The following is a 24,229-nucleotide window of genomic DNA, read 5'->3' on the forward strand; positions in this document are numbered from 1 at the left end:
AAGTTGAATACAACAAAGAAATGGCAATTGGATTAAAATAACTCTCCCTGTGCTTTCCCTCTCACAACAAAAATAAACAAAATTAAAATAATTTTCAGTGTAATTTTGGGCTACGATTAGATTAGATTCCCTACAGTGTGGAAACAGGCCCTTCAGCCCAACAAGTCCACATCGCTCCTTGAAGCATCCCACCCAGATCCATCCCCCTATAACCCACACACTCCTGAACACTACAGGCAATTTAGCATGGCCAATCCACCTAGCCTGCACATCTTGAACTGTGGGAGGAAACCCACGCAGACACCGGGAGAATGTGCAAACTCCGCACAGACAGTCGCCCGCGCTGGAATCGAACCCGGGTCCCTGGTGCTGAGGCTGCAGTGCTAACCACTGAGCCACTGTGCCACCCAAGAATGTATTTAACCAAGTTAAACAAGCGTTTAATGTGGCATGTTCTTCTTTGTAATTTAAAGTCATTTTGGAATGTTCAATGTTCTGCAGCCATAAATCAACTTTGTACTTTATCTTTTCAGTTATAAATAATGGCCCTGACACGTCAACGTTTGAACAGAATAGCCCATTATCTTGGAAAGAAGGGCGGCAGCTGCTGAGGCAGTAAGTATACATCCCTGTTACCTGCAGTTTCTGATATATAGAGATACAAAATCCTATGACAGAAAATGTGATACTGCACAAATGTAGCCAGCTAAAACCGTTGGGCCAAGAGTGGTTAGTCAGTCTGTCAAACCAGCCTACGAAATTGAGGCAACTCTATTCTCTTAGCACTTATTGGTGCGTTAATTTCAAATGAATTCTGTGGCCTAAGGGTTTGGAACAGGCTGTTCTCAGAGGTATTTCCTCAATTATGGATAAATCCTAAACGGGAAGATCATGTTCCAGATCAACTGTATATTTGGCCTGCAAGTCTCCATGCTAAATTACCCAGAAAGACAAAAAAGGCTTGCAAGCTACTGGCATTGAATATTTTACTACAGATCATCTCTGTTACTACCACCTCCTACGTGATTGTTGGTATTTTCCATTAAACTACAATCTATTTGCATTGTAACACATCACACAATCTAAAGTGACTATGTGTCTCCAAATCTTGGACAAATACACTTTTAAATTACAGTGCATTGTTGGCAATTCGCCACATAAACTAGATCCATAATGGTGACCATTTTGTGCTTCAGATGTCACTGTTGTCTACCAAGTCCTTGATATTCCTAGAAAAGTTTCAACTGGAAACATTTGCTCCACTATGCAAGCAGCTGGAAAGCAGGCTTGGTGATGCCCTTAATATTGTCTCGGAATGCTTTGAAGTGTACTCCCTTTGTCAAACCCGCTTACTACCTTTACTTCTGATTAATATTATTGTTTAACTATGACCATGGTGGAATTCCAGGGTTTTAGTCAATGGAGTAGTGGTAATTAAAAGCTTGTTACCTGGTTTATCAAAGTATTAAGGTTGCAAGCAGTAAAATACGGCAAGACACAGTGCCAAGAAAAAGGAATTGATGTCTGGGAAATAGAATCTAGGTCACGGATTGAAGTCACCAGTTTTCCCACAGTTTTTCTGTTGGAATATCTGGTTATCCACATGAACAGCCTGACAAATCATACAGTGAGAGGGAAGGCCGAGGGAGGTGGTGCCAAGGTAGAGCTGGATGTTATCAGGTGTGACCTGATGTTGCGTTGTCAGATGATGTTGCTGAAAGATAGCACATGGGTGAGAAAGAGGAAGCTAAGCGTAGATTCACCGGGGATTCCAGAAGTGATGGTGCAGAAGCAGAAAGTGAAATGATTGTAGATCATTCACTTGTAGCTAAAGAATAGATAAAGGTGGACCCAGACATGGACAGTCCCACCCAACAATGAAGGAGAAATCTTATAGGATGATGTTATGTGTAGCCAGGTAAATCAAACAGGATGAGGAGGGATAGCTAACCACAGCCAAGCAAAATGCCATTTATGACTCAATATGGCCATTTCTATGCTGAGTGCTCAGTAAATCTTATTTGGAGGGGTTCAAACATAAACATTTGGAAACAAAGGCTCTGTTTACAATGAGTAATGAAGAGCAAAAGAAGGTTAAAGGTGGGCAGTAGTTTACCAGAACAAGGAGATGAGGTACATCACATCAAACCCAGAAGTGTCATAGAAGTATTAACTGGAATGAATGATAACTACAAAAATAAATTTGTCTGGTAAATGTGCATATTCTATTCTATAATTTCATTGCCAACATTACATTCATACGAGAATTGAGCTGATTTCTGTTGAAATTTGTATAGTTTATTATGTTCCACCGAGTGAAGCTTTTTGAATGACTTAATGTGATTTTTACCCAATTTGCCTTTTTTATTACATTTTGACAGTTCTGAGAAAGCATTATATTAATGGCTTCAAAAAATCGAACCTATTCCATTTGGTCTGGTTCTGGCCTCCTAAAAATAGTTATATTGATCTTCCTCTGGAACATCCTTAGCTAAATGCCTTTTCCTTCCTGCATTCCTTTTCAAACATCCATAAAAACCTTCCTAAATCTTTTTCTTTTGGTGTTGCCATCAGAACTCTCATAATTTGGTGTTTTGCTTTATTCACTTTGCTGCTCCTGGATATTCTAATGCTTGATAGTTTCCATTTCTTATGCATGAAACAGCCTTTTAAATTAATAAATTAAATTAAATTAATTTTTCTGAAGAAGGGTCTAGACCCAAAACGTTAGCTTTCCTGCTTCTCTGATTCTGCTCGGCCTGATGTGTTCATCTATATCTACACCCTGTTATCTCTTTTTACATTAATGATTCTACTTGCAGGAAAGAATCCTATAATTCTACCGAAAAGGTGGATTGAAATTTTCGAAACCTTTCATAAAGATGTTGTACTGTTGCTTGTAAATTTTATGCATCTAATTCAACTGTGTGCTGTGCTTTCAGATATTTGCAAGAAGTGGGTTATACAGACACTATCTTGGATGTGCGGACAAAAAGGGTTCGATCCATGTTGGGCCATTCCAGCCCAGAGCACAATGGAGCAGTGGAGTCCAACAGTTTGGGACAGATCCTAAATGGAGGAGATTCACCCTTAGTTAAGCAAATAGAGGAACAGATCAAGAGGTGAATACTTAATTCAGAACTTATTTTCTGGTACATACTGTGATTTTTAGTTACCTGAGCTGTGAACATCTGTGGGATTCATCTATTGCAGACAAAACTCACGGAGACATGGCAAAACAATAGCTTGTTAGTGCAATTTTTATTCTTGATTGTGATCAAGACTGAAGCTGCATCGAGCAGATAGCAAACTGTTTGGCAATGACCTCAGGTTTCTTTAGGCGTCTCCTCACAAATGGATATTGTCAGGAACCTGAGAGCAAACTACCTTTTGGAATGTAGAAGGAGGACAGGTAGGAGTAGGAAAGAGAAAATTGGATTAAATGTGGGGATAAACGTTTTGAATTCACTTGGAGGAACACAAATCATTGGGCCTTGATCCTTTTCAGATTCGTGGCTCTTCATCTGTTAACTTTTGGCACTGCTTTCCCATTAGTTGATTAGCCCTCTCATTTTAATGTTATGATTAATCACTGAGCTCCAACAATCATTTCACAATCACTTTTTTTGGGAAGGTTCAATGTGATATGCTTTACCAGAAGCCATGTTGAAAGTCACATAAGGGTTTCCTGTGATTTCAGTTGCGGGGGGTGGTGGTTAAAATGCAGTACATAAGGAAGGATTCTTGTGGTTTGAAACAGACGGCTAATATGTCTGCTCTGCGAGGAGGTGGTTATGGTGCCAAGAGCTATTGTTTCATTTTCAATAGCCCTTGTTATTTTTAACAGACTGTCTGCGAATATATCAAGGCATTACTGCTCGGCTGTATTGTGGAAAAGTGATAGTGTACCTCCCTTTGGACCGCAAGGTTGGATTCAAGACCCCACCTACCCAGGGTTATGTCATTGAATGTCTAAACAGATTGATTAAAAAGAACTACAAAGGAAGCACAAGAGTAAGCTACTCGGCCCTTCAAGTGTGCCCCACCATTCAGTAAGGTCGTGGCTGATCTGATATTAACCTCAATTCCTACCTCTTCCCCCGTAACCTTTCATTTCCTCCTTTATCAGAACTGTTAATTCTTCCTTTGGCAGAGTTAGCCAGGGTGTACTACGTGATTCAGTTTGATGTGCTGACAGTCAGCCATGCAAAAAAAGGAGATAGTTGATTTCAAGTGCTTGGGTGGAAGAAAACCAGTGATGACTCTTGCCCCTAATTGTTATAGGTGTTCTCTAATGAAAGCATGTGCACAGACAGACAGTCAGGTTAAGATCAAACCATTTGGTAATTTAGATATTTTCATACATATGGGGGCTGAAAATTGGAAAAGTTAAAAAGAAGCCCCTGGAGCTACTTGTGTTAGTGTTTTTCAATTAGGTGGCAATGTGAGCTTCGGAGACTGGCAACTAGAGTGATGCCCTACATTAAACTTGCCTGTCAATTTGCTTTTGTACTAACTTCTTATTTTAAGCTTGGGGATGTCATGTATGGTTAATTCATTTTTGAAATAATGAAGAGACGAAGAAGGAGCAAAACAACATGAAGTGCTATAGGTTTGCTTCACATTCGGCCTGCCTCCTTTGTCTTGCTAGCACATGATCCCAGACGTCTGCAGACAAAATAGAATGTTGACTACACTCTGATACCCCAGAGATGCCTTCAGCAGGCCAAGGAATTCCATTTCTATCTGGGCTATTTGCAGAGAGGGAATACAGACCGGAGAGTAAAGGCCATTAAACACATCCTTTAGCATACCATGTTTGTGTGTTTGATACAGCTACATTAAAGGAGTTATTGTTTAGTCGCTAAAATTGTAGTCCACTGTGTCTGCCAGATTCCTTTCTAAGTCTCAGGTTTGTTCCCAGGAGCAGTATACTTGCAATTGAAGCCGTTCAGAGAAAATTGATTTGGCTGATTCCTGGGGGGGAAAGGTTGAGCAGTTTGGGCCTATACTAATTATAAATGAGTGGTGATCTTTTTGAAGCATAATACTTTGAGGGGGCTTGACATGCTACGTACTGAATGGATATTTCCTGTTGTGGGGAAATCTGGAACTATGGGATAAAGTTTTGTAGTGAAGAGGAGTCCCATTTAAGATAGAGAGGAGGAGGCATTTCTTTTTCTCAAAGTAATTAATCTTTGGATCTCTCCAAACAGTAAAGGCTGGGTTATTTGAATACATTAAAGTCTGATTTGGACCAAGGAGACATTGCTAATGGTGTGGGGGATATGGGGGAAGGCAGGGAAATGAAGTAAACATTGATTTCATTTCGACCATGATCTTTTGAATGGCGGAGCAGGTTCAAGAATAGCCGACTCCTTGTATTTCTTTGTTTTCATCCAACAATTAGCCTTGAATTTGGGACTAGACAATGAAAAATAAGTTGTGATTTGTTCTCCAAAATTACTGTTTTTTTTATGTTGACTCTGGTGTGTTCTGTTTCATTTTTCAGAAATGCAGGCAGTGAATCTCGAGATGGCCTACGAAAATCAGTATTGGAGAAGATGCCTTTCCTCCAGAATGTGGATGACGATAGTGATGAGGATGATGATGAATTAGATAGCGTTCATTCTGAACTCTCAGTCACCCAGAGACTAAGCAAGAAACAAAGGGTAGCTATTGTCGGATTTGTTTTCAAACTGTTAAGATTACCTGTTTTTAGAAAAGTTCCATGTATAGCTTGATTCTTGAATTGCAATCTTAAATAGGATTCTGTGAGCGTCCTCAGGGCCAAGAGAAAACACTCTGGATGGTATTTATTAATGCTGCATAAATCTCAAAAATTGTATTTTTAGAGGATTTTTGCCTAATTGACCACATAACTGGTGACTACTGCAGGTTGTTTGGGTAATTGTGAGAAATATGTAAGCCGAACTATATATTGTAAATTTAAAGTGAAATGTGTAAAAACTGTTACCATGCCATTTGCGTTTGCAGACTAAATGATTAATTTGAGTAAGTCGTCCTGATGGGCACCTGTGTTTGGTTGCATGCATCCCTTCAAGCTGCAAACTGGTTTTAAAGTGGTGACACCTATTTTTTTTAATAAAAAGCTGACAGGTTTTTATTGAACTTCATTCTGCTGAGTTCTAGTTTACCTAGACTGAGGACTGTTCACTGGCTTCCAAATGCTGACCATGTATGTTATGAGTTGAGAACTCAATAGAGCAGAGGTTGAGAGTGATCCTCTTCATCTCTGGAAAAGGAAGATTAGAAGCCAAGGCATATTCTTGACTATAAAATATTCTGTGATGCCTCATGAAAAAGTTCAAAGAAGAATTGAGAAAATATTAAGGTATGAGCTAAGCTGCAAGACAAGATCCTGCCGGCAGGTAGTAATAAATAAAGTTAATGGTGAATTAAACGGATAGAATTGTGAGAATGAAGATACATTAGTTTTTGGAACCAGTTGATTGGACTGTGCAGTATCTGCTGTGCTCTTGCCTCAGTGGCAACCTCCCACACGGTCAACATCACAGGCAACAGTCCATTTGAAAATCTCTCTGGTGAGCTGAGCAAAGCAATCATTTTAGCAATTAGTCGGTGGCCCCTCAGATCAATGCATTTGCTTGATTTCCAAAAAAAATTACAAACTTACCTTATTTGTGATATGTGTACTGCTACAGATAGGCACCGAGATGACAGCTGCTGATCCTGCCATGGACTGCGAAACAGTGGATGCTTTGAGTGAATTTCACTTCCTAGAGACTGGAGAGGAAGAGGAAAGGGGTGAAGATTCCAGAAGTTTGAGGGACGACAAAGAGCTTGGTAAAAATAAGGCCAAATCTGGCACTGTCTATGAAACAAAAGCAAAATAGTGTGGGTGCTGCAAATCTAAAATAAAAATAGAAAATGCTGGAAATATTTGTGGTCAGACCATCTGTGGAGAGAGTATTAGATTTCAGATCCAGGACCTTTCTTCAGAACTGAATCAATACAGAAATGCAATAGATTTTAAGCAAGTTTAAAAGCAGGGGAAGGAAGAATGAAATCAGAAGTCTGTGATAGAATAGCGGGGAGAAGACAGGGAAGTGGAAAGCAACAATGTTGAACAAGGTTGAAAAAATAACTTGAGATTTCTGTTTGTTTGTCTCAGAATGATTTAAAGCAAAGACATTCCACCTGTAGCTCAGTCAGTAAATTCACTCAGATGTGGGACTAGACCATTACAGACTAGAAAGTCTCAGGTTCAGACCCACCGTTTGTGCTGCATTAGTTGATGTCGCCGACCGTAGCCAGAAGGGCTGGGTTTGTCTTTCTGTAAGCGTTGAGATTGTGCAGCCATCTAAAATAATGCATAAAACCCTTTCCTCTGATTTATACATTGCTTTATCCATGATTGCATTCACAGGAAATCACCGCTCTAAGCTTCAAGATGTACTGACTAATTTTACAGACATTGACGGTTTGCCTTCCATTCCAGCTGGGATGATTGGTCAACCTAAGGCAAGCGAAGGTAGCAGTATTTCTTTGCAAAAAAAAATTGAATTACTGAATCTCCAAAAGTAACTGAAGGGTATGAGATGATGGCCCATCAGTTCATAAGTATTAGCTAGTTCCTGAAATGAAATTCTTATAATTTGCTACAATGTTCACGGAATGGTTACAGCACTAAAGGAGGCCATTCATCATGTCTGTCAGCTTTTTGCAAAAGCAATTGGACTGGTTCTACTCCCTTTACCCTTTACCCGTAACCCTGCAAATTTCTTTTCTCTTTATAGAATGAGGGGGAGTGCAGATGGAGTCTGGATGGGATGCTCTTTGGAGGGCTGGTGTGTACTCAATAGGCTGAATGGCCTGCTTCTTCACTGTAGGGATTCTCTGTTCAAATAATGATCGAATTCCCTTTTGGAATTCATGATTGAATCTCCTTCCGTTACGCCCTTAAACTGAGCTATCCAGACCTTAACAACGTACGGGAAGAAAATGTTTTTCCTCTTGCTACTGTTGCTTCCTTAAATTGGTACTTTCTCTCTCCTCTTTAGTCACCAGGAACATTTTTCTCCCTGTGTATTTTAACCAGGATCGTTGCGATTTTGAACAGTTCTGTCAAAATTCCCAACCAACCTATTCCTCTCAGGGCAACAACCTCAGCTTCTGAAACCTGTCCATGTAATTAAAATTCCTCACCTCTGGAACAATTCTTGTGGATCATGTCTGCACAAACAATATTTCTTGTGAAGTATTTTTAAATGTTTTTCTTTGAGGTTTAAGATATTTTGGTAGTCATAAGATCCTTCCTATTTTTCCCAGCATCTGAGCTGGCATTCCTATGCAGTTGAGAAAGAATCTGACATTGTTGCATAATCAGTTTGTGTGTAAAGCGTGGTAAATACCTGTACAGCCTTTGATTGTGAACCATCCAGGCTGTGAATTTCTAATTCATTATACATCTTGCACATATTTAGCAGATTTCAACTGGATTGTTAATTCTGAAAACATGACAGCATGCAACTGATTATTGAGAAAAGAATGGCCCGTGAAGGTTTGTTTGTACATAGCCCACAGCAAATTTAAGGCAATGCCAGTGAGGATAGGAGCAACTGAATTACCCCACTTGTGGAACAGAAGCTGAATTTGCATGTTTGGTAAAGTGACTTCAGAGGCAGTAAAAACCGGAAGAACTGGGTGCTGTAAATGAGGAACACCAACAGAAGTTGCTGGAAAAGCTCAGCAAGTCTGGCAGCAACTGTGAAGAAAAATCAGTTAATATTTTGGGTCTGGTACCTCAGAACTGATGGTAGCTAGGAAAATGTTGGTTTATATGAGGAAGGTAGGGTGGTGGGGCCAGGGGTAAGGAGTAAATGATACGTGGGGATAGAGCCCAAAGAGAGACAGCAGTTGGAAAGACAAAGGAGTTGATAACGATCTGGCTAGGAGAGTGATTACCTGTTAATGGAGACTGTGAGTGGCTGACAACAGAGGGTGTGTAATGGCAGGCTATGTGGTAACAAGGCCTGGCGTATGGGGTAGGGGGCTGGGATATCGGAGAGCTCAGACCGTAAAATTTATTGAACTCGATATTGAGTCTGGAGGGCTGCAGGGTGCCCAAGCGGAAAATGAGGAGCTGTGCTAAGCTTTGCTGGAACACTGCAGCAAGCTTGGTACAGAGATGTTGGCCAAGTAACAGGGTTAAAATGGCTGGCACCTGGAAGGTCAAGGTCTTTTTTTTGCGGGCAGAATATAAATGTTCTGTGAAGTGGTTACCTTGTTTATGCTTCAGTTCACCAACGTCAAGGAGACCACATTGTGAGCAGCAAAGGCAGAGTGTGGGAGGTGCTGCTTCACCTGGAAGATATGTTTGAGCCCTTGGATACTGAGGAGGGAGGAGGTACATGGGCAGGTGTTACACCTTCAGCAGTTGCAGGGGAAGGTGCTGTTGGGATTTGTTGGGGGTGAAGGAAGAGTGGACCAGGGTGTCCTGGAGGGAATGGTGCCTGGAGAAGGCGAACAAGTGAGGGGAGGCGATTATGTATCTGGAGGTGGCAGAAATGGTGGCTGATGATCTTCTGGATGTGAATGCTAGTGGGATGGTAGGTCAGGAGAAGGGGAATGCTTTAACTGTTGCGGGAGAACAAAGAAAATTACAGCACAGGAACAGGCCCTTCGGCCCACCATGCCTGTGCCGATCCAGATCCTCTATCTAAACCTGTCACCTATTTTCCAAGGATCTGTATCCCTCTGCCCCCTGCCCGTTCGTGTATCTGTTTAGATGCATTTTAAATGAAGCTATTGTGCCTGCCTCTACCACCTCCACTGGCAACGCGTTCCAGGCTACCACCACCCTGTGTGTAAAGAACTTTCCACACATATCTCCCTTAAACTTTTCCCCTCACACCTTGAAATCATGACCCCTCGTAATTCCACTGTGGGGGGAAAGAGTTCTTGCTCTCCACCCTGTCTATACCTCTCATGATTTTGTAGACCTCAATCAGGCCCATCCTCAACCTCCATCTTTCTAATGTAAATAATCCTAATCTACTCAACCCCTCTTTGTAGCGAGCGCCCTATCAGGCAACATCCTGGTGAGACTCCTCTGCACCCTCTCAAAAGCATCCACATCTTTTTGGTAATGTGGTGACCAGAACTGTACGCAGTATTCCAAATGTGGTCGAACCAAAGCCCTATACAACTGTAACATGACCTTCCAACTCTTATATTCGATACCCCATCCGATGAATGAAAGCATGCCGTATGCCTTCTTGACCACTCTATAGGTCTGCGTTGCCACCTTCAGGGTACCATGGACCTGAACACCCAGATCTCTCTGTGCATCAGTTTTCCCCAGGGCTTTTCCATTTACTATATAGTTCGCTCTTGAATTGGATCTTCCAAAATGCATTTGCCTGGATTGAACTCCATTTGCCGTTTCTCCACCCAATTCTCCAATCTATCTATATTCTGCTGCATTTTCCGACAGTCCCCTTCACTGTCTGATACTTCACCAATCTTAGTGTCATCTGCAAACTTGCGAATCAGACCATCTATACCTTCCTCCAGATCGTTCATGTATATCACAAACAACAGTGGTCCCAACACAGATCCCTGTGGAACACCACTGGTCCCTTCCACTAAAACTGTCTGTCCGTCCCTTGTTGCCCAGCCAATTCTCTATCCATCTAGCTTGTACATCCTGGACCCCATGCGACTTCACTTTCCCCATCAGCCTACCATGGGGAACAATGTCAAAATGCCTTACTGAAGTGAGGGCAAAGAGAAAGTGAGGGCAGAAATGCAGCAGATGGGTCGGACCCAGTTGGCAGTCCTGTTGACAATGGTGCTGGGGAATCCTCGGTTGAGGAAGAAGGTAGACACTTCATAGGCTCCCTTGTTGAAGTTGGCCTCATTAGAACAATTGCGATGGAGGTGGAGGAACTGAGAGAATGGAATGGAGTCTTTCCAGGAAGCAGCGTGCAAGGATGTATAGTCCAGGTAGCCGTGGGCGTTGGTGAGTTTATCTTTCTCTTTGGGATCTAACCCCACCTGCCGTTTGCTCCTTACCCCCTCTCCAGACCCTGTCTCCCACATATAAACTGACATTTTCCTAGCTGCTATCAGTTCTGAGGAAGGGTTATTGGACCCGAAATGTTAACTTTAGAAGTGGCGGCTGTCTCCAGTAATGCAGTTTCAAACTACTTAAGTCAGTCAAACTCAGTTACTTGTGCTGTTGGGATTGAAGTAGATATTGCCAGGAATGGAGGGTTTGAATTATAATTCCTCATTGAAAGGAATTATGTGGGATTGTATAATAGCAACAACAGCATGTCCTAGATACCCGCTTTGTGGAGGACTGATGACCGAACTCTTTCTAATATTCTGATCCTGTCTTGTTTCCAATGCAGGTGTTCCTCTTGCATTTCCTGCACATGCTAACAAACCATTTATACTGGGGACAGATAATCCTGGAGATGGCGATATGAGCCTTGGTGAGCTGGCAGACCTGACTGTCACTAATGACAATGATGTAAGTACTTTTCAAAAACTGAAGTTCTTAACCAAATTTGGCATGAAATGTTGTGACTGAATTTCCAGTTTGTAAAGAAGACATTCAGTCTTATACAATCATACAGCATGGAAACAGGCCCTTAAAACCAACTAGCCCACGCTGACCATTTTTGAAACTAAACTAGTCCCGCTTGCCTGTGTTTGGCCCACACCCATCTAATACTTTCCTATTCATATACTTGTCCAAATGTCTTTTTAAACATTGTAACTGTATCAGAATCTACCACTTTTGATGGCAGTTCATTTCACACATGTACCACTCTCTGTGTAACCAAAAATAACTTGCCCCTCATGCCCTTTAAAACTTTCTCCTCTTACCTTTAAAATATGCCCCCCCAGTTATGAACTCCTCCACCCAAGGGAAAAAAATCCCTGCTATTCACCCTGTTCATAGCCCTCATAATTTTATAAACGTCTATAAGATCACCTCTCAATCTCCTATCCTCCAGAAAAAAAACCTTACCCTATTTTTATAATTCAAACCCTCCATTCCTGGCAATATCCTGATAAATCTTTTCTCAACTCGCATCAGTTTAATAATATCCTTCCTGTAGCAGGGCAACCAGAACTGCAAACAGTACTCCAAAAGAAGCCTCACTAATGTCCTGTACAACCTCAACATGATGTCCCAACTCCATAACTCATTGGTGTGAGCAGTGAAGGCAATTGTGCTAAATGCCTTCCCAACCTCCTGTCTACCTGTCATGCAAATTTCAGGGAATTATGACCTGAACCCTGAGATCTCTCTATTCTACCATTAACTGTAAAAGTCCTGCCCTTGCATTTTGATAAAACAAATTAAACTCCATCTGCCACTCCTCAGCGCATTAACCCAATCAATCAAGATGCCTTGGTAACCACCTTCGGTATCTACAGCAGTAGATAAGTTAACAAACTTATTAACCACGCCTCCCATATTCTTATCCAAATCATTTATATAAATTACAAACAAAAGTGAACCCAATACCAATCCCTGTGGAACATCACTGGTCACAGGCCTCCATTCCGAAAAACAGCCCTCCACCACCCCTGTCTCGTACCTTCGAGCCAATTTTGATTCCAATTGGCTAGCTCACCCTGAATCCTATTGGATCTAATTTTACTAATTAGTTTACCACGTGGAACCTTGTCAAAGATTTTACTGAAGTCCATGTAAACAACATCTGCTGTTGTGCTCTCATTATAACTTGCTCAAAAAACTCAATCAAGTTTGAGAGACACTATTTCCTATGAACAAAACCATGCTGACCATCCCTATGCCTCTTCAATACATGTAAATCTTACCTCCCAGAATCACCACCAACAATTTACCCACCATTGATGTTAGGCTCACAGGTCTACAGATCCTGGGCTTCTCTGTACAGCCTTTCTTAAGTAAATGCACAACATTAGCCACTTTCCACTTCCCTGGTACGTCATCTGTGGTTTTAGAATGTACAAATGTTTCTGCTGGGACTCCCGCAATTTCTTTGCTTTCTTCGCTAACTTCCCCATAACATTGTGGAATAAGCTTGATCAGGATAAATCTGGAGATTTATCCAGCCGTTTTCTAAGACCTCCAGAACTACTACTTCTGTAATGTGAACTGTTTTCAGGACATCAATGTTTATTTCCGTGTGCTCAATCGCCTTCGTTTCTTCCTCCACAGTAAAAATTAACATGAAATATTAATTTAGTATCTCCCTCTTCACCTGAGGTTGAACACATAGACAAAGTTGTTGATCTTTAAGTAGCCCTATTCTCTTTGTAGTTGCTATTTCTCTTAATGTACTTGTAGAATCTCTTTGCCTTGGCAGATAAAGTTAAGGATAATCCAATCTCAAATCCAAATCCCCCCTTCACCCTTCTGATTTCCCCCTAATGAATGCCCCTACACTCATTATACTCTTCAAGAGATTCATTTGATCCCAGTTGTCTATATCTAATATGATTTAGTGTTTATTCTTACCTAGAACCTCAGTACCTTTATTCAATTGTTGTTCTGTCCTCTTACCAGCCTTACTTTCACTTTAACAGGAACATACTTGCTCTGAACTTGCATTATCACACTTTTGAAAGCCTCTTTCTTGTCAGTTCTTCCTTTTACCCACTGTCTACTTCAATCAACTTCTGAAAAGTCTCATCCCATACCACTAAAATTTGCCTTACTCCTATTAAGAACTTTAACTTTGAAAGGCTGATTCTTTTTCCATAACTGTTCAGTCAGTTGTCCTGTCTGATTTCCCAAGAGAAGGTCAAGTTTTGCTCCTTCTCTAGTAGGGTACATTGCATATTGATAAAGAAAATTTTCTTCAGCACATTTAACAAATTCCTCACCATCCAAGCCTCTAACACTGTGGTATTCCCAGTCAAGCCTTTGGAAAATTAAAATCCCCTACTATTATAATCCTGCTGTTCTTAGATATATCTGAGATCTCTATACATATTTGTTCCTCAGTTTCCTCTGACTATTGGCAAGGGCAACTCCTCAGAAATATCCTCTCTGTAATTAATGTTTTAATAATGTTTTCCTTAATCAAAAACACCACTCCCCCTCCTTTCTTGTCTCCCTTTCTATCCTACCTATCACATTGAAAACCCAGAGCATTGAGCTGCTAGGCCTGTCCTTCTCCCAGTAAAGTTTCTGTAATAGCTATGATGTCCCAGTCCCGTGTTCCCATACATGCCCTGAGTTCATCAGCCTTAGCTGTAAGACTCATCAAATTGAAATAAATGCAGTTTAATTCTTCAGAGTTATCCTGGTCTCTGACTTGTTGTCGTCTGTCTTTTCTAACTAACTTGCTCTTTCTGATTCAGATCCATCCTCATCTGTTTTTCTGTTTTTACTGCTATTTCCTCTACTAGTTTAAAGTCTCCCAAAATAGAACGAGCAATTCTCCCCGCCAAGATATTGGTCCCTTCCCAGTGCAGGTGAAACTCATCCCTTTTGAACAGGTCTTTTCTACCCTAGAAGTGATCCTAATGATCCAAAAATCTGAATTCTCGCACGTTGCACCATTTCTTCAGCCATTGGTTTATTTGCCCGATCTTTTTATTCCCACTCTCATGAAAATGTAATACCAGGAGTAAACCAGAGATTATTTTCTTTGACGTTGTGCTTTTTAACCTTCCACTTAATCCTTTCTGTTCACTTAGCAAAGCGTTAACCCTTTCCCTAACTGTCGTTCCTTCCAATGTGTACAACAGCTTCCAGTCTCTCACTCTCCCCTTTGACAATATGCTTCAACCATTTCGAGACATCCTCAACCCTGGCACCAGGAAGGCAATGTGCTAATCTAGGTTCATGCTCATAGCTGCAGAATCTCCTGTCTGTCACTCCATGACAGGAGAGCCCTCTATAACAATTATTCTTTCCTATCTTGACAAACCTAGCTTACTGGAAGATTAATTTCTCATACCCAAGATCTGACTGCCATTTCTATTTTCCTCTGAGAAACTATACCCTTCAAAAGTACCCAAAAAGGAGTCTATGTTTGAGAGAGGAATAACCACAGAAGACTTGATCAACCTGCTTACCTTTCCTGACAGTCATCCATTTGTCTTAATAATCCTGCTGTGTAACTACCTTTCTAAATCCACTAACCATCACACTGTGTTTCTTGAATGCCTTCAGTGACATTAACCCTAAAAAAAAGCAGCTCTTAAAAGCTCTTTCCTTTTAAAAAAACCCTTCTTTACGCACAGATTAAGATTTAAGCTTAAATTTGCATCATTAGGACTCATGAATTTTGAAACATTAACTACATTAAACTAGAAGAAAAACCCTTTGTGAACCATTTTAAAAATATTATTTTTATTCCCTCGTTGGCTTTTGCTGGTGTTCAGTTCCAGCCCTCAACCATGCGGCCTTTCTGCATGGATGAGCAAGTCCATACAGAGACTACAAAACTACAGGGACATCTCACCTGAAATATGATCTGATTCCACATATTTTAGCTCTGTTAATGAGCAGTTTTTGAAAGTGTGAACCAGCTCAATTACAATGCCCCCAATGCAACCTTAGAATGTAGCTAATACTTTCCTAAAAAAGTTGAAACTTAAAAATCTAATGCTGCCTTGTAATGGAAGCAAAATGTTACTTATTTCACAAGGCTCCTCCTTGCCCAATTGTGTGTGTTGGCTATCAGTCAGAAATGCTGTCAACTCTTTGGGAGTGGGAACTTTGCAAAATATAGCTAGGAATGTGTCTGAGATCAAAACAGAAAATGCTGGAATACATCTAAAGGGAGGGAAAAGAGTTAAAGTTTCATGTCGATGACCCTTCATCAGACTTTAATTTCCTTGTTGCAGATTTCTGATTGCAAGGATACCTTCCGGAAAACCTGGAATCCGAAGTATACGTTGCGGAGTCATTTTGATGGGATCCGTGCATTGGTGTTTCACCCAGTGGAGCCTGTGCTCATTACTGCTTCAGAGGATCGTACTCTGAAGCTATGGAACCTACAGAAAACAGTTCCTGCCAAAAAGTAATTTTCTTCTGTGTTGTGAGATGTGTTTCTTTCTGATTAGGACAGAGCAAAGTACGTTGAAGCTCGTAAACTAACTATTTCTTCACTTTACTGAACCGTACACAATTCTTTGGGGTTGGCGTTTTTGAAGGACTAAGAATTGTGGTGAATTAGACCATGAACTTGCAGCTTTAGCCACTCAGAGAGGGCAAAAGTCTTGGTCTCTGCACTGCTCCCCTTTGCTCCCCTGTGGGGCCACATCACAAAATTTATCCCTAACTTATATGAAGGGGGCAAGCTCATTCAGAGAAGGTACCTCACGTGGAAAAGAAAATAATTTGTACTGTTGCAGTTGAGGTGCTTTTCTCAGTTTGATGGCAATGTTTGTTGTTGAAACAATGCCTCTGGATCTAATTACCGCACAACACTGGTGCTAGGTAGACTACATAGAAGATTCTCCTCGCTATTTGAAATTCCTAAGTTGTTCATGGAGCAATTAATTACTGATTGGAAGCCATGTGTTTCTATATGGGTAGGTCAAGAGTTACTACTTCTTTTTCTTGTTCATCTCTTACTAACCCTTTTGAAGCAACTGTTATACTATCTGTGGCACATTGCTGATATCACAAGTTACTGACTCATAAATCTAAAGCAACTCCTTGAAACTGTTGAGTGTAACTGTTCGGATTCAAATGGAAAATGACTCTACCTTGCTGACTGTTTTGTCGAAACCTGGTTTATTTTCGTTTTCAGTAGGCTGTTGGATAACAGCATAAAAAGTAGCTAGAAATTTTTACATAAGCAAAAAACTTAGCTTTTAGAAAAAGCTTGGGAGGATGTTATTGGAAGAGAAGAATGTCCACTTTAGGTGTTTAATTTTAATTTGTTCTAGGAGTACTGCGTTGGATGTGGAACCAATCTATACATTCAGGGGGCACATGTGAGTATATAATTATCAGTTACCCCGTCTTGCTTGCATTCATTCAAATTAAATAATTCAGCATTTTTATTGGAAACTAACAAATTTAATTCATCAAACACTGAGTTTAGTTATCCATGGGGTTACTCGATCTGTAGACTAGGTTCTAGATTTGATCCAGAGTCTATGCTTTGTGGATCTTACCAAGACAGCTGAAGTGATGTAAAAGTAAGCCACTGTGCTCCTAGATGTTGAAACTCCAGGGAGTCGTTCTCTTTACGACTGTGGGAAATCATTGAACTACACTGCGTTGGTAGTGCTTTGGAAACACTTAATTGTCTCGTCATTTTTATTGTATTTAGCTTTTTTTAAAGTCCCTGTCTTGCTGTTACAGAGACCCAGTTTTATCATTGGCAGTTAGTTCTAAAGGGGACCAATGCTTCAGTGGAGGACTTGATGGCACAATTTGCTGCTGGAATATTCCAAGCTTGAATACTGATCCATATGACACTTATGGTATGTGCTAAGTAGTATTTAACAAAATAGCACACTGATGGGCCTGCATATGACCAGAGCTCAAGATTATGTATAGTCACGAATGGCTGGTAACAATTGATTTTAATTGTGCTGGTCATTAGAGTGATGTTCAAATTATTTATGAATGTCCATTGTACTAAGGCTTTTATCTACTTATTTAGTTATTTCCTTTCTGACTCTTTACCCTTTTCTCTCCTGAATGTGCTGACATTTATTCTCCAATCTAAGCTCAGTGCTTCTGTATATTTAATCTGAATAATGTTTTTTTTTCATTTTTTATGATGGCTAAATCTGCATTTGTTGGGTTGACCAAACTAGGTCATGAGAGGTCAACTATTTATTGATTTCTCCTCCTGATATTTACTGGTAACAATTTTTTTTTGGAAGATCAAAATGTAGAGAAGCAGAATGTGGTTATCCCAAAGAAATGAGACATTATAAGGGTCAGACTTGATATGTGGTGTAACTATGTTTACAGGCTGATCCTGTTAAGACACTGCATTTTCTGTCATAGAATTTATCATTCAGTGGTAAGAATATGCTTCTTTTCACAGATGAGAGTATTCTGTCCAGAACACTAAATGGTCACACAGATACAGTTTGGGGACTTGCATTTAGTATCCCAAAGAACCGCCTCATTTCTTGTTCAGCAGATGGAACTGTTAGGTTGTGGGATGCAACTGCGAATCCAGCGTGTGTGAGTACATACAACAGAGATAAGGGTGAGTAAAAGCTTGGGAGTCAAACATGTGGTGCCTGTGGGATGATTGGAAAAAGGGATACAAGAGTAAGGCTACATTTTTGGGGTGCGTATGTCGAAGTAGGGAGCTGCCTTCTTCTGGAAGGGGAGACATGGACCATCTAGTGGAATGGAAGAGATTCAGGGTTACTGCCCTCCAAACAGGGGTGCGCCATCTGCTAAAGGCTGATAGCCCTTCCCCTCATTAAATCTGGAGCTGTTATACCTGAGCCAGATCAAGATGGATTGTAGAATAAGATCTAATGCAAACAAGGAAGAATTAAGAGATGGCAACAACTGCAGATACTGGAGTCAGAGACAACACAGTGTGGAGCTGGAGGAACACAGCAGGTCAGGCAGTATCAGAGGAGCAGGAAGGTTTTGGGTTGGGACCCTTCATCAGAAAAGGGGTTTCTGAAAAAGACAGCCAGTCTTTTTTTGAACCTTGCGCCAGATGAAAGCATCCTAAGTTACGTGGGCCCAAGGTGATTTGTACAGCTCAGCTACAGACTACATTAGCCATTGAACTGGCAGGGGACTTCAATTTAGATGATATTAAATACTACCATTTATCAAATGTCTGCAGTTGATGTTAGTAATACAACTACAATGCCCTGAAGTCTGCAAGATGAACATATAGTAACATACTTTTTGTGGTGAATTTGAATCTAGTTATAGATTGTTTTATGCTCTCCAGAAAATGGGATTCCTACCTCTGTTGCCTTTGTGAGTGATCCTGATCATGCTGTAGCTTCCTTCACGAATGGTGATGTGATCATATATGACCTGCAGGCATTACAACCAGTAATGACCCTGGATTCTAAAACATCTGACACTGGTAAGCTGACAGACAGGGGCTAGTAAGGAGGAGCTGCAAACCTGCAAGTGAGTCCTGTCTTGCTCATAGAGTTCCTAATCTTAACCTTCAATTATTTGCTCCTTCTACATGGAGTTATTTTTCTTGCATTTTTCTGGGATGTTTGTGAAACGTGTATTCGGATTGCGTCAGCTAGGCAGTAAGGCTATATATGGTCTCCTTTTAACTTCTGTCTCTGACAAAAGCATGCATAAGTTATGTAAATTTACCATCTACTAAAAACTTTCCAGAAATTGCATCCTTTTGAGCCATAACATTGCTGCAATTTCATCACAGATATTAACAATGTTTTTGAAGTAATTGGAGGAAACCAAATTGAGGCTTTGGAGGAGGAAAAAATAGATTTATGAGAATACTAACAGAGCTGGAAAGTTATAGTGGTTCAGAAATATTAAACAGGCTTATTCCTGTAGGAAAGAGAAGGCTGAGGTGCATCCAAATAGGCTTTCAGGATTATGAGAGGGCTTGATAAGCTAGACGCAGAAGATGTTTACCATTTCTTGTGGAACACTAATAAATCATAGGAAATTTAAGCAAATTTCTCCTGTGAATACTTATAACATGGATCTTGCCACCATTGGGAGTGGTTGCGCTAAATAGAAGTATTTAATAGGAAGGGAAACAAACAACTGAGGGAGAAAGAAATAGAAAGACACATTGATAGGGTTAGACAGAAAACAAAATGAGGACCATAAAGACTGGCAGGGATCAGTCAGACTGAATGGCCTGTTTTGATATACATGGAATGAAAGAAATTGGTTTCTCCCAGCCTTGAGAATTATGGATGCGGATGATCACCATACTGCACACTAAAGCAAGATGAAAGTACTATTGTAAATCCCTACACCCTCTTAATGTACGAGATGTAGATATGCATGGAGAGAAAGCAGGAGCAGGATACTGAGTTGGATGATCAGCCATGATCATATTGAATGATGGAGCAAGCTCAAAGTGCCAAATGGTCTCCTACTCCTATTTTCTGTTTCTATGAATTCCAAAATAATATTAGACTTTGAATTACAAAATCTGGTTGAATTAACTGCATTTTTCTTTCTCTCTCTCTGCAGCTGCTAATCAAATTAACCGTGTTGTCAGCCACCCCAAGTTACCAATCACTATTACTGCACATGACGACAGATGTATTCGGTTCTTTGATAACAAGACAGGTAAATCAGCAAATTTATCTAATTGTTTATTTGGAGGATATAGATGTGTAGAAGAAGTTTACTGAATTGTTCTGGACAGTGCAATTTGTAGCCTGTACACAGATAAAGACAAGAGGCTAGAAATTCTTATCAAGTAACTTGCTTTCTAACGCTCTAAAGCCAGACCACAATCTACAAAGCAAACGTCAGGAGTGTGATTGAAACACCTTGCTTGCCTGGATGAATGTAGCTCTAACAACACTCAAGAAATTTGACACTATCCAGAACAAAGTCTGCTTGATTGGAACCATGTCAACAAACATTCACTTCCAACACAACATTCTCAGTTGCAGCAGTATGTACCAACTGCAAGACGCGTTGCGGAAATTCACCAAGGCTTCTGAGACAGCACTTTTCTAACACATGTCCATGACCATGACCATCTAGAAGGACAAGGGCAGCAGATACATGGGAACACCACCCCCTGTAGGTTCCTGTCCAAGCCACTCACCATCCTGACATGGAACCATATCACCTTTCTTCACTGTCACTGGGTCAAAATCCTGGAATTCCCTTCCCAAAAGTGCTGTGGGTAGACTGCAGCGGTTCAAGAAGACAGCTTATCATCATCTTGAGGGTACCTAGAGATTAGCAATGCCCAGATCCTGTGAATGCATTGAGATGGGAAGGATTTAGAAGTGGAGTGAGTTGGCAAAATCTGGCTGCTGAAAATGACATAATGAACAGTGCTTTTCACATACTTGAAGCGTGGGCTTTGATATTTCTTTATAATGTGAATGACCCAGTAAAGGGCCAAACTTAATAGGTTAGGTAGAGAAATATCCACCTTTAACATACCAAGGAAAACAATTGGGCGTAGCTTTAAAGTCCTTTGACAATCAAAATTTACAAATCCGTTTCCTGCTTAGTATCAAACTTTGTTGAATGGCTTGAGAGTTTGAATATCTGAAATGAAACATCTGCTTTCCTTGTGGGTGTTCACCCTAATCTGATTTTGGTGGAAATTGTTTTAATTGCATTCTTCCAGGATTGCTTCCTGAGTTTTAAGTGTACTTTGGCCCAGTTTTTAAACATTAGGTGGGAGTATCAGGCAGCAGCTCTGAATCAGACGACCGTTCAGACTTGGGGAAGGAAGAGGGAAAAAGAAATCTGATAAACCAAATGGATGGGGACAGTAGAGGGCAGAGATTGAAAAATATGAAGAGCTGGATAGACTAATATTTTTCTGTGATGTTCTTTAATTCACCTGCGATAGGAAAAATGATCCATTCGATGGTTGCCCACTTGGATGCAGTTACCTCTCTTGCTGTTGATCCTAATGGAATTTTCCTGATGTCAGGGAGTAAGTATCACTCAACTACCTTTGCATAGCGATTGTTTGTTGTGTTGTATTCTGCAGTCTGTCAAAGACGAGGGAAAAAGCCCTGACTGGAGTATTGCTGATTTTTAAGAAAAGGGCATTTTTTGCAAAGCTTTTTACATTGCACTCATCAAGATGATTCTGCTTGACGCCAAATTATTATTCTCCATTTGTACAGTATAAATGTTATTTTCCTTCTACACTGTTATTTCTTATAAATTGTCCTGATGTGTGCAAAGTGAAAGGCCTCAAGGAAGTGTCTCTTTCTTTCAGCAAGAGTGGTAAAGTAAAAACAGACTCAACACTTCAATCAGCTATGACCTTACTGAATGGATTACAGCTGTCATTTCATATACCAACATCTACACCACCAGAAACCAGATTAAATAGTCATTTATCTCATTACTGTTTGAAAATTGACTCCTGTGCTTGCCTGTCTGATAGTGGTGATCATGCCTCTTTGGCTGTAAAGCAATTTGGAAGTGTGATTTTGAAAAAAAGAAATGCTTTTTCCTTTTAGTTTCCATGGAAATATGCAGTGTTCAAATTCTTGAGTGTGCCCAATTTAAACAGGTCATGACTGTTCAATACGGCTCTGGAACCTGGACAACAAGACCTGCGTTCAGGAGATTACAGCGCACCGGAAGAAATATGATGAGGCAATCCATGATGTCACCTTTCACCCGAGCAAAGCCTATATTGCCAGTGCAGGAGCAGACGCCCTCGCCAAAGTATTTGTATGACACAATATCACCTCTTGGCTCTCATTCCTGTGAGCAGGTGAGCTTCAGCACTGCAAAACTTTTTTTTTACTCTTCTATTTACAATGATGGGATATAGAGTTTGGGGCAGTGAGTGTGCTAAGCTGCACACTTGCTTGGGAGCACAATGGTCGAGGTACAGTACAACAAAGGTCAAGGCTGCTGACAAGTTATCTGTCAAAGTACCGCACAAAAATGTTAAACATATCCCAAGTTGAGCTAAGCTATGTATGCAGCAATAAATTTTGACGGGATTATTGGTTGGACCCAGTGACCTTGGTCAGACTGTACAGTTTGTTGCTAAACAATTCCTCAGAAGAGTCACTGGATCCAAGATGTTGACTCTGATTTCTCTCCCCAGGTGCTGCCAGATCTGCTGAGCTTTACCAGCAATTTCTATCTTTGTATAGTATGTTGTTTCTACTAGGTGGTTTCTAAATTATCTACTAAACTATAAAGGCAATTGAGGGCCTGCAGTTTGCTAGACGCTAAGAGTCCAGATTTTAAATAACGTTCCCACTCTTCAGGATTAATACATATGTCCGATTGATGAAGGCCCAAATAGAGTTGACTGCAGTGCTGTTCAGTCAAGTAGCCCACCAATCCTGTCTGAACTCACTCATGAGGCTTTAAGTAAGTTGATGGAAGGATAGCAGTGGCCTTAACATCTTTTACTTAGGAAAATCAAGCAATTTGTGGGGAAGGCCTGTAGCTATATACTGAATCACAAAATTATGCTAACTTTGTGGTTGGCACACTTCATTATTCAGCTCCTGTCATGAATAGGAGGCAGGTTTTAATTCTTGTCTGCCCACACTAGCTCTAGTTATGTGCCTCAGGGCAAGGATCTCTACAAGTCCCAGCCAGCAAACACTCAAAACCCAGATTTCCTGGCCTTGATTGCCCTTATATTTCTTATCCATTGGTTTTCCCACTTTTGAACTTGTGCGACTGGAGGTTTGGGCAATGTGATTTTACCTCGGCTGTGTGCGTAAGTTTTAAAAAAAAGTAAGAAATGTGGGAGGGGGTATGCCAAAGGATCTTTACACCTGCTCCTCCCTTAAGGTTGAGCATCTACCTCAACTCTAATTTTTCCCCCTGCACCATGTTTTAATGGTCGGAAAATCCTATTTCAAACACGATCCATTGTTAATGGCAGCTTCAAGTATGTGGGGATTAATGGATTTAAACTATAAGTCTTCATAATGTTCACCTATAGACTCAATGATTAAATTTGATAATTGCATTTATTAATCTCAACACTTTAAAATCCTGATTGAGAAATAAAGTCATTTCTATTTATGTGTACTCTCCCTTTTCAGTGTCCTGAATAATTGAAGTAAAAGGAATCACCTTTTTTCTCATTTGAGAAATAGAACAGCAACTTGCATCACATTATTGGAACGAGAAAATTGGCATAGTATGCACATCATACTTAATTAGCAGTGCATCAGGAATGTCCCAGAGATAATGCCTGAACTGCATTTTGTCTCGGTGTAGGAACTGGGCTGGGTATGCTGAATACAGGAGGAGCTGAGAGAACTAAATTCGAAGTTCCTCCTCCAATTTCTGTTCAGTTGCTTTTATCTCACCATGCCCATTTGTAGTTACTGGAGGGAGGATAAGTTTAGGATTGTCTATAATCATCAGCCTTTTGATACTTCCCCTCCAGATTGATATGTGTAAGATAGTCATTTGGACAAGTTAATGGAGAATTACAAAACCATAGGGGCCACATGCATGTGCAAACCCTGCTGCAAGAAACAGGGAACTTCTTATTGGAAGATCAAGTTTTTAAAAAAATTTTCTAAGAAAGATTTCGAAAAGCTCACATCTGCCTCCTGGTGGCTGAATGCA

At 40.5% G+C, this 24,229-nt stretch overlaps 1 protein-coding gene across 3 annotated transcripts in view; it reads left to right on the top strand.

Annotated features, from left to right (window-relative positions):
- The window catches only part of LOC125447855 (striatin-3-like), a 53,216-nt gene that overhangs the window by 22,235 nt on the left and 6,752 nt on the right, over positions 1–24,229 (top strand). Inside the window, exons 4-17 of one of the 3 annotated variants that reach the window (XM_048522632.2) lie at positions 534–615; positions 2,943–3,122; positions 5,513–5,672; positions 6,687–6,828; positions 7,412–7,519; positions 11,403–11,524; positions 15,856–16,031; positions 16,906–16,953; positions 17,327–17,448; positions 18,024–18,191; positions 18,906–19,046; positions 20,153–20,251; positions 21,507–21,593; positions 22,185–22,391. In XM_048522632.2, coding sequence (XP_048378589.1) covers positions 534–615; positions 2,943–3,122; positions 5,513–5,672; positions 6,687–6,828; positions 7,412–7,519; positions 11,403–11,524; positions 15,856–16,031; positions 16,906–16,953; positions 17,327–17,448; positions 18,024–18,191; positions 18,906–19,046; positions 20,153–20,251; positions 21,507–21,593; positions 22,185–22,354 — 1,805 coding nt within the window. In that variant the 3' untranslated portion in view covers positions 22,355–22,391. The remainder of the gene's footprint in view (positions 1–533; positions 616–2,942; positions 3,123–5,512; positions 5,673–6,686; positions 6,829–7,411; positions 7,520–11,402; positions 11,525–15,855; positions 16,032–16,905; positions 16,954–17,326; positions 17,449–18,023; positions 18,192–18,905; positions 19,047–20,152; positions 20,252–21,506; positions 21,594–22,184; positions 22,392–24,229) is intronic. The other 2 variants (XM_048522633.2, XM_048522634.2) reach the window with 2 other exon arrangements.

This window comes from Stegostoma tigrinum, chromosome 39 (assembly GCF_030684315.1).
Source record: "Stegostoma tigrinum isolate sSteTig4 chromosome 39, sSteTig4.hap1, whole genome shotgun sequence".
Taxonomy (NCBI): domain Eukaryota; kingdom Metazoa; phylum Chordata; class Chondrichthyes; order Orectolobiformes; family Stegostomatidae; genus Stegostoma; species Stegostoma tigrinum.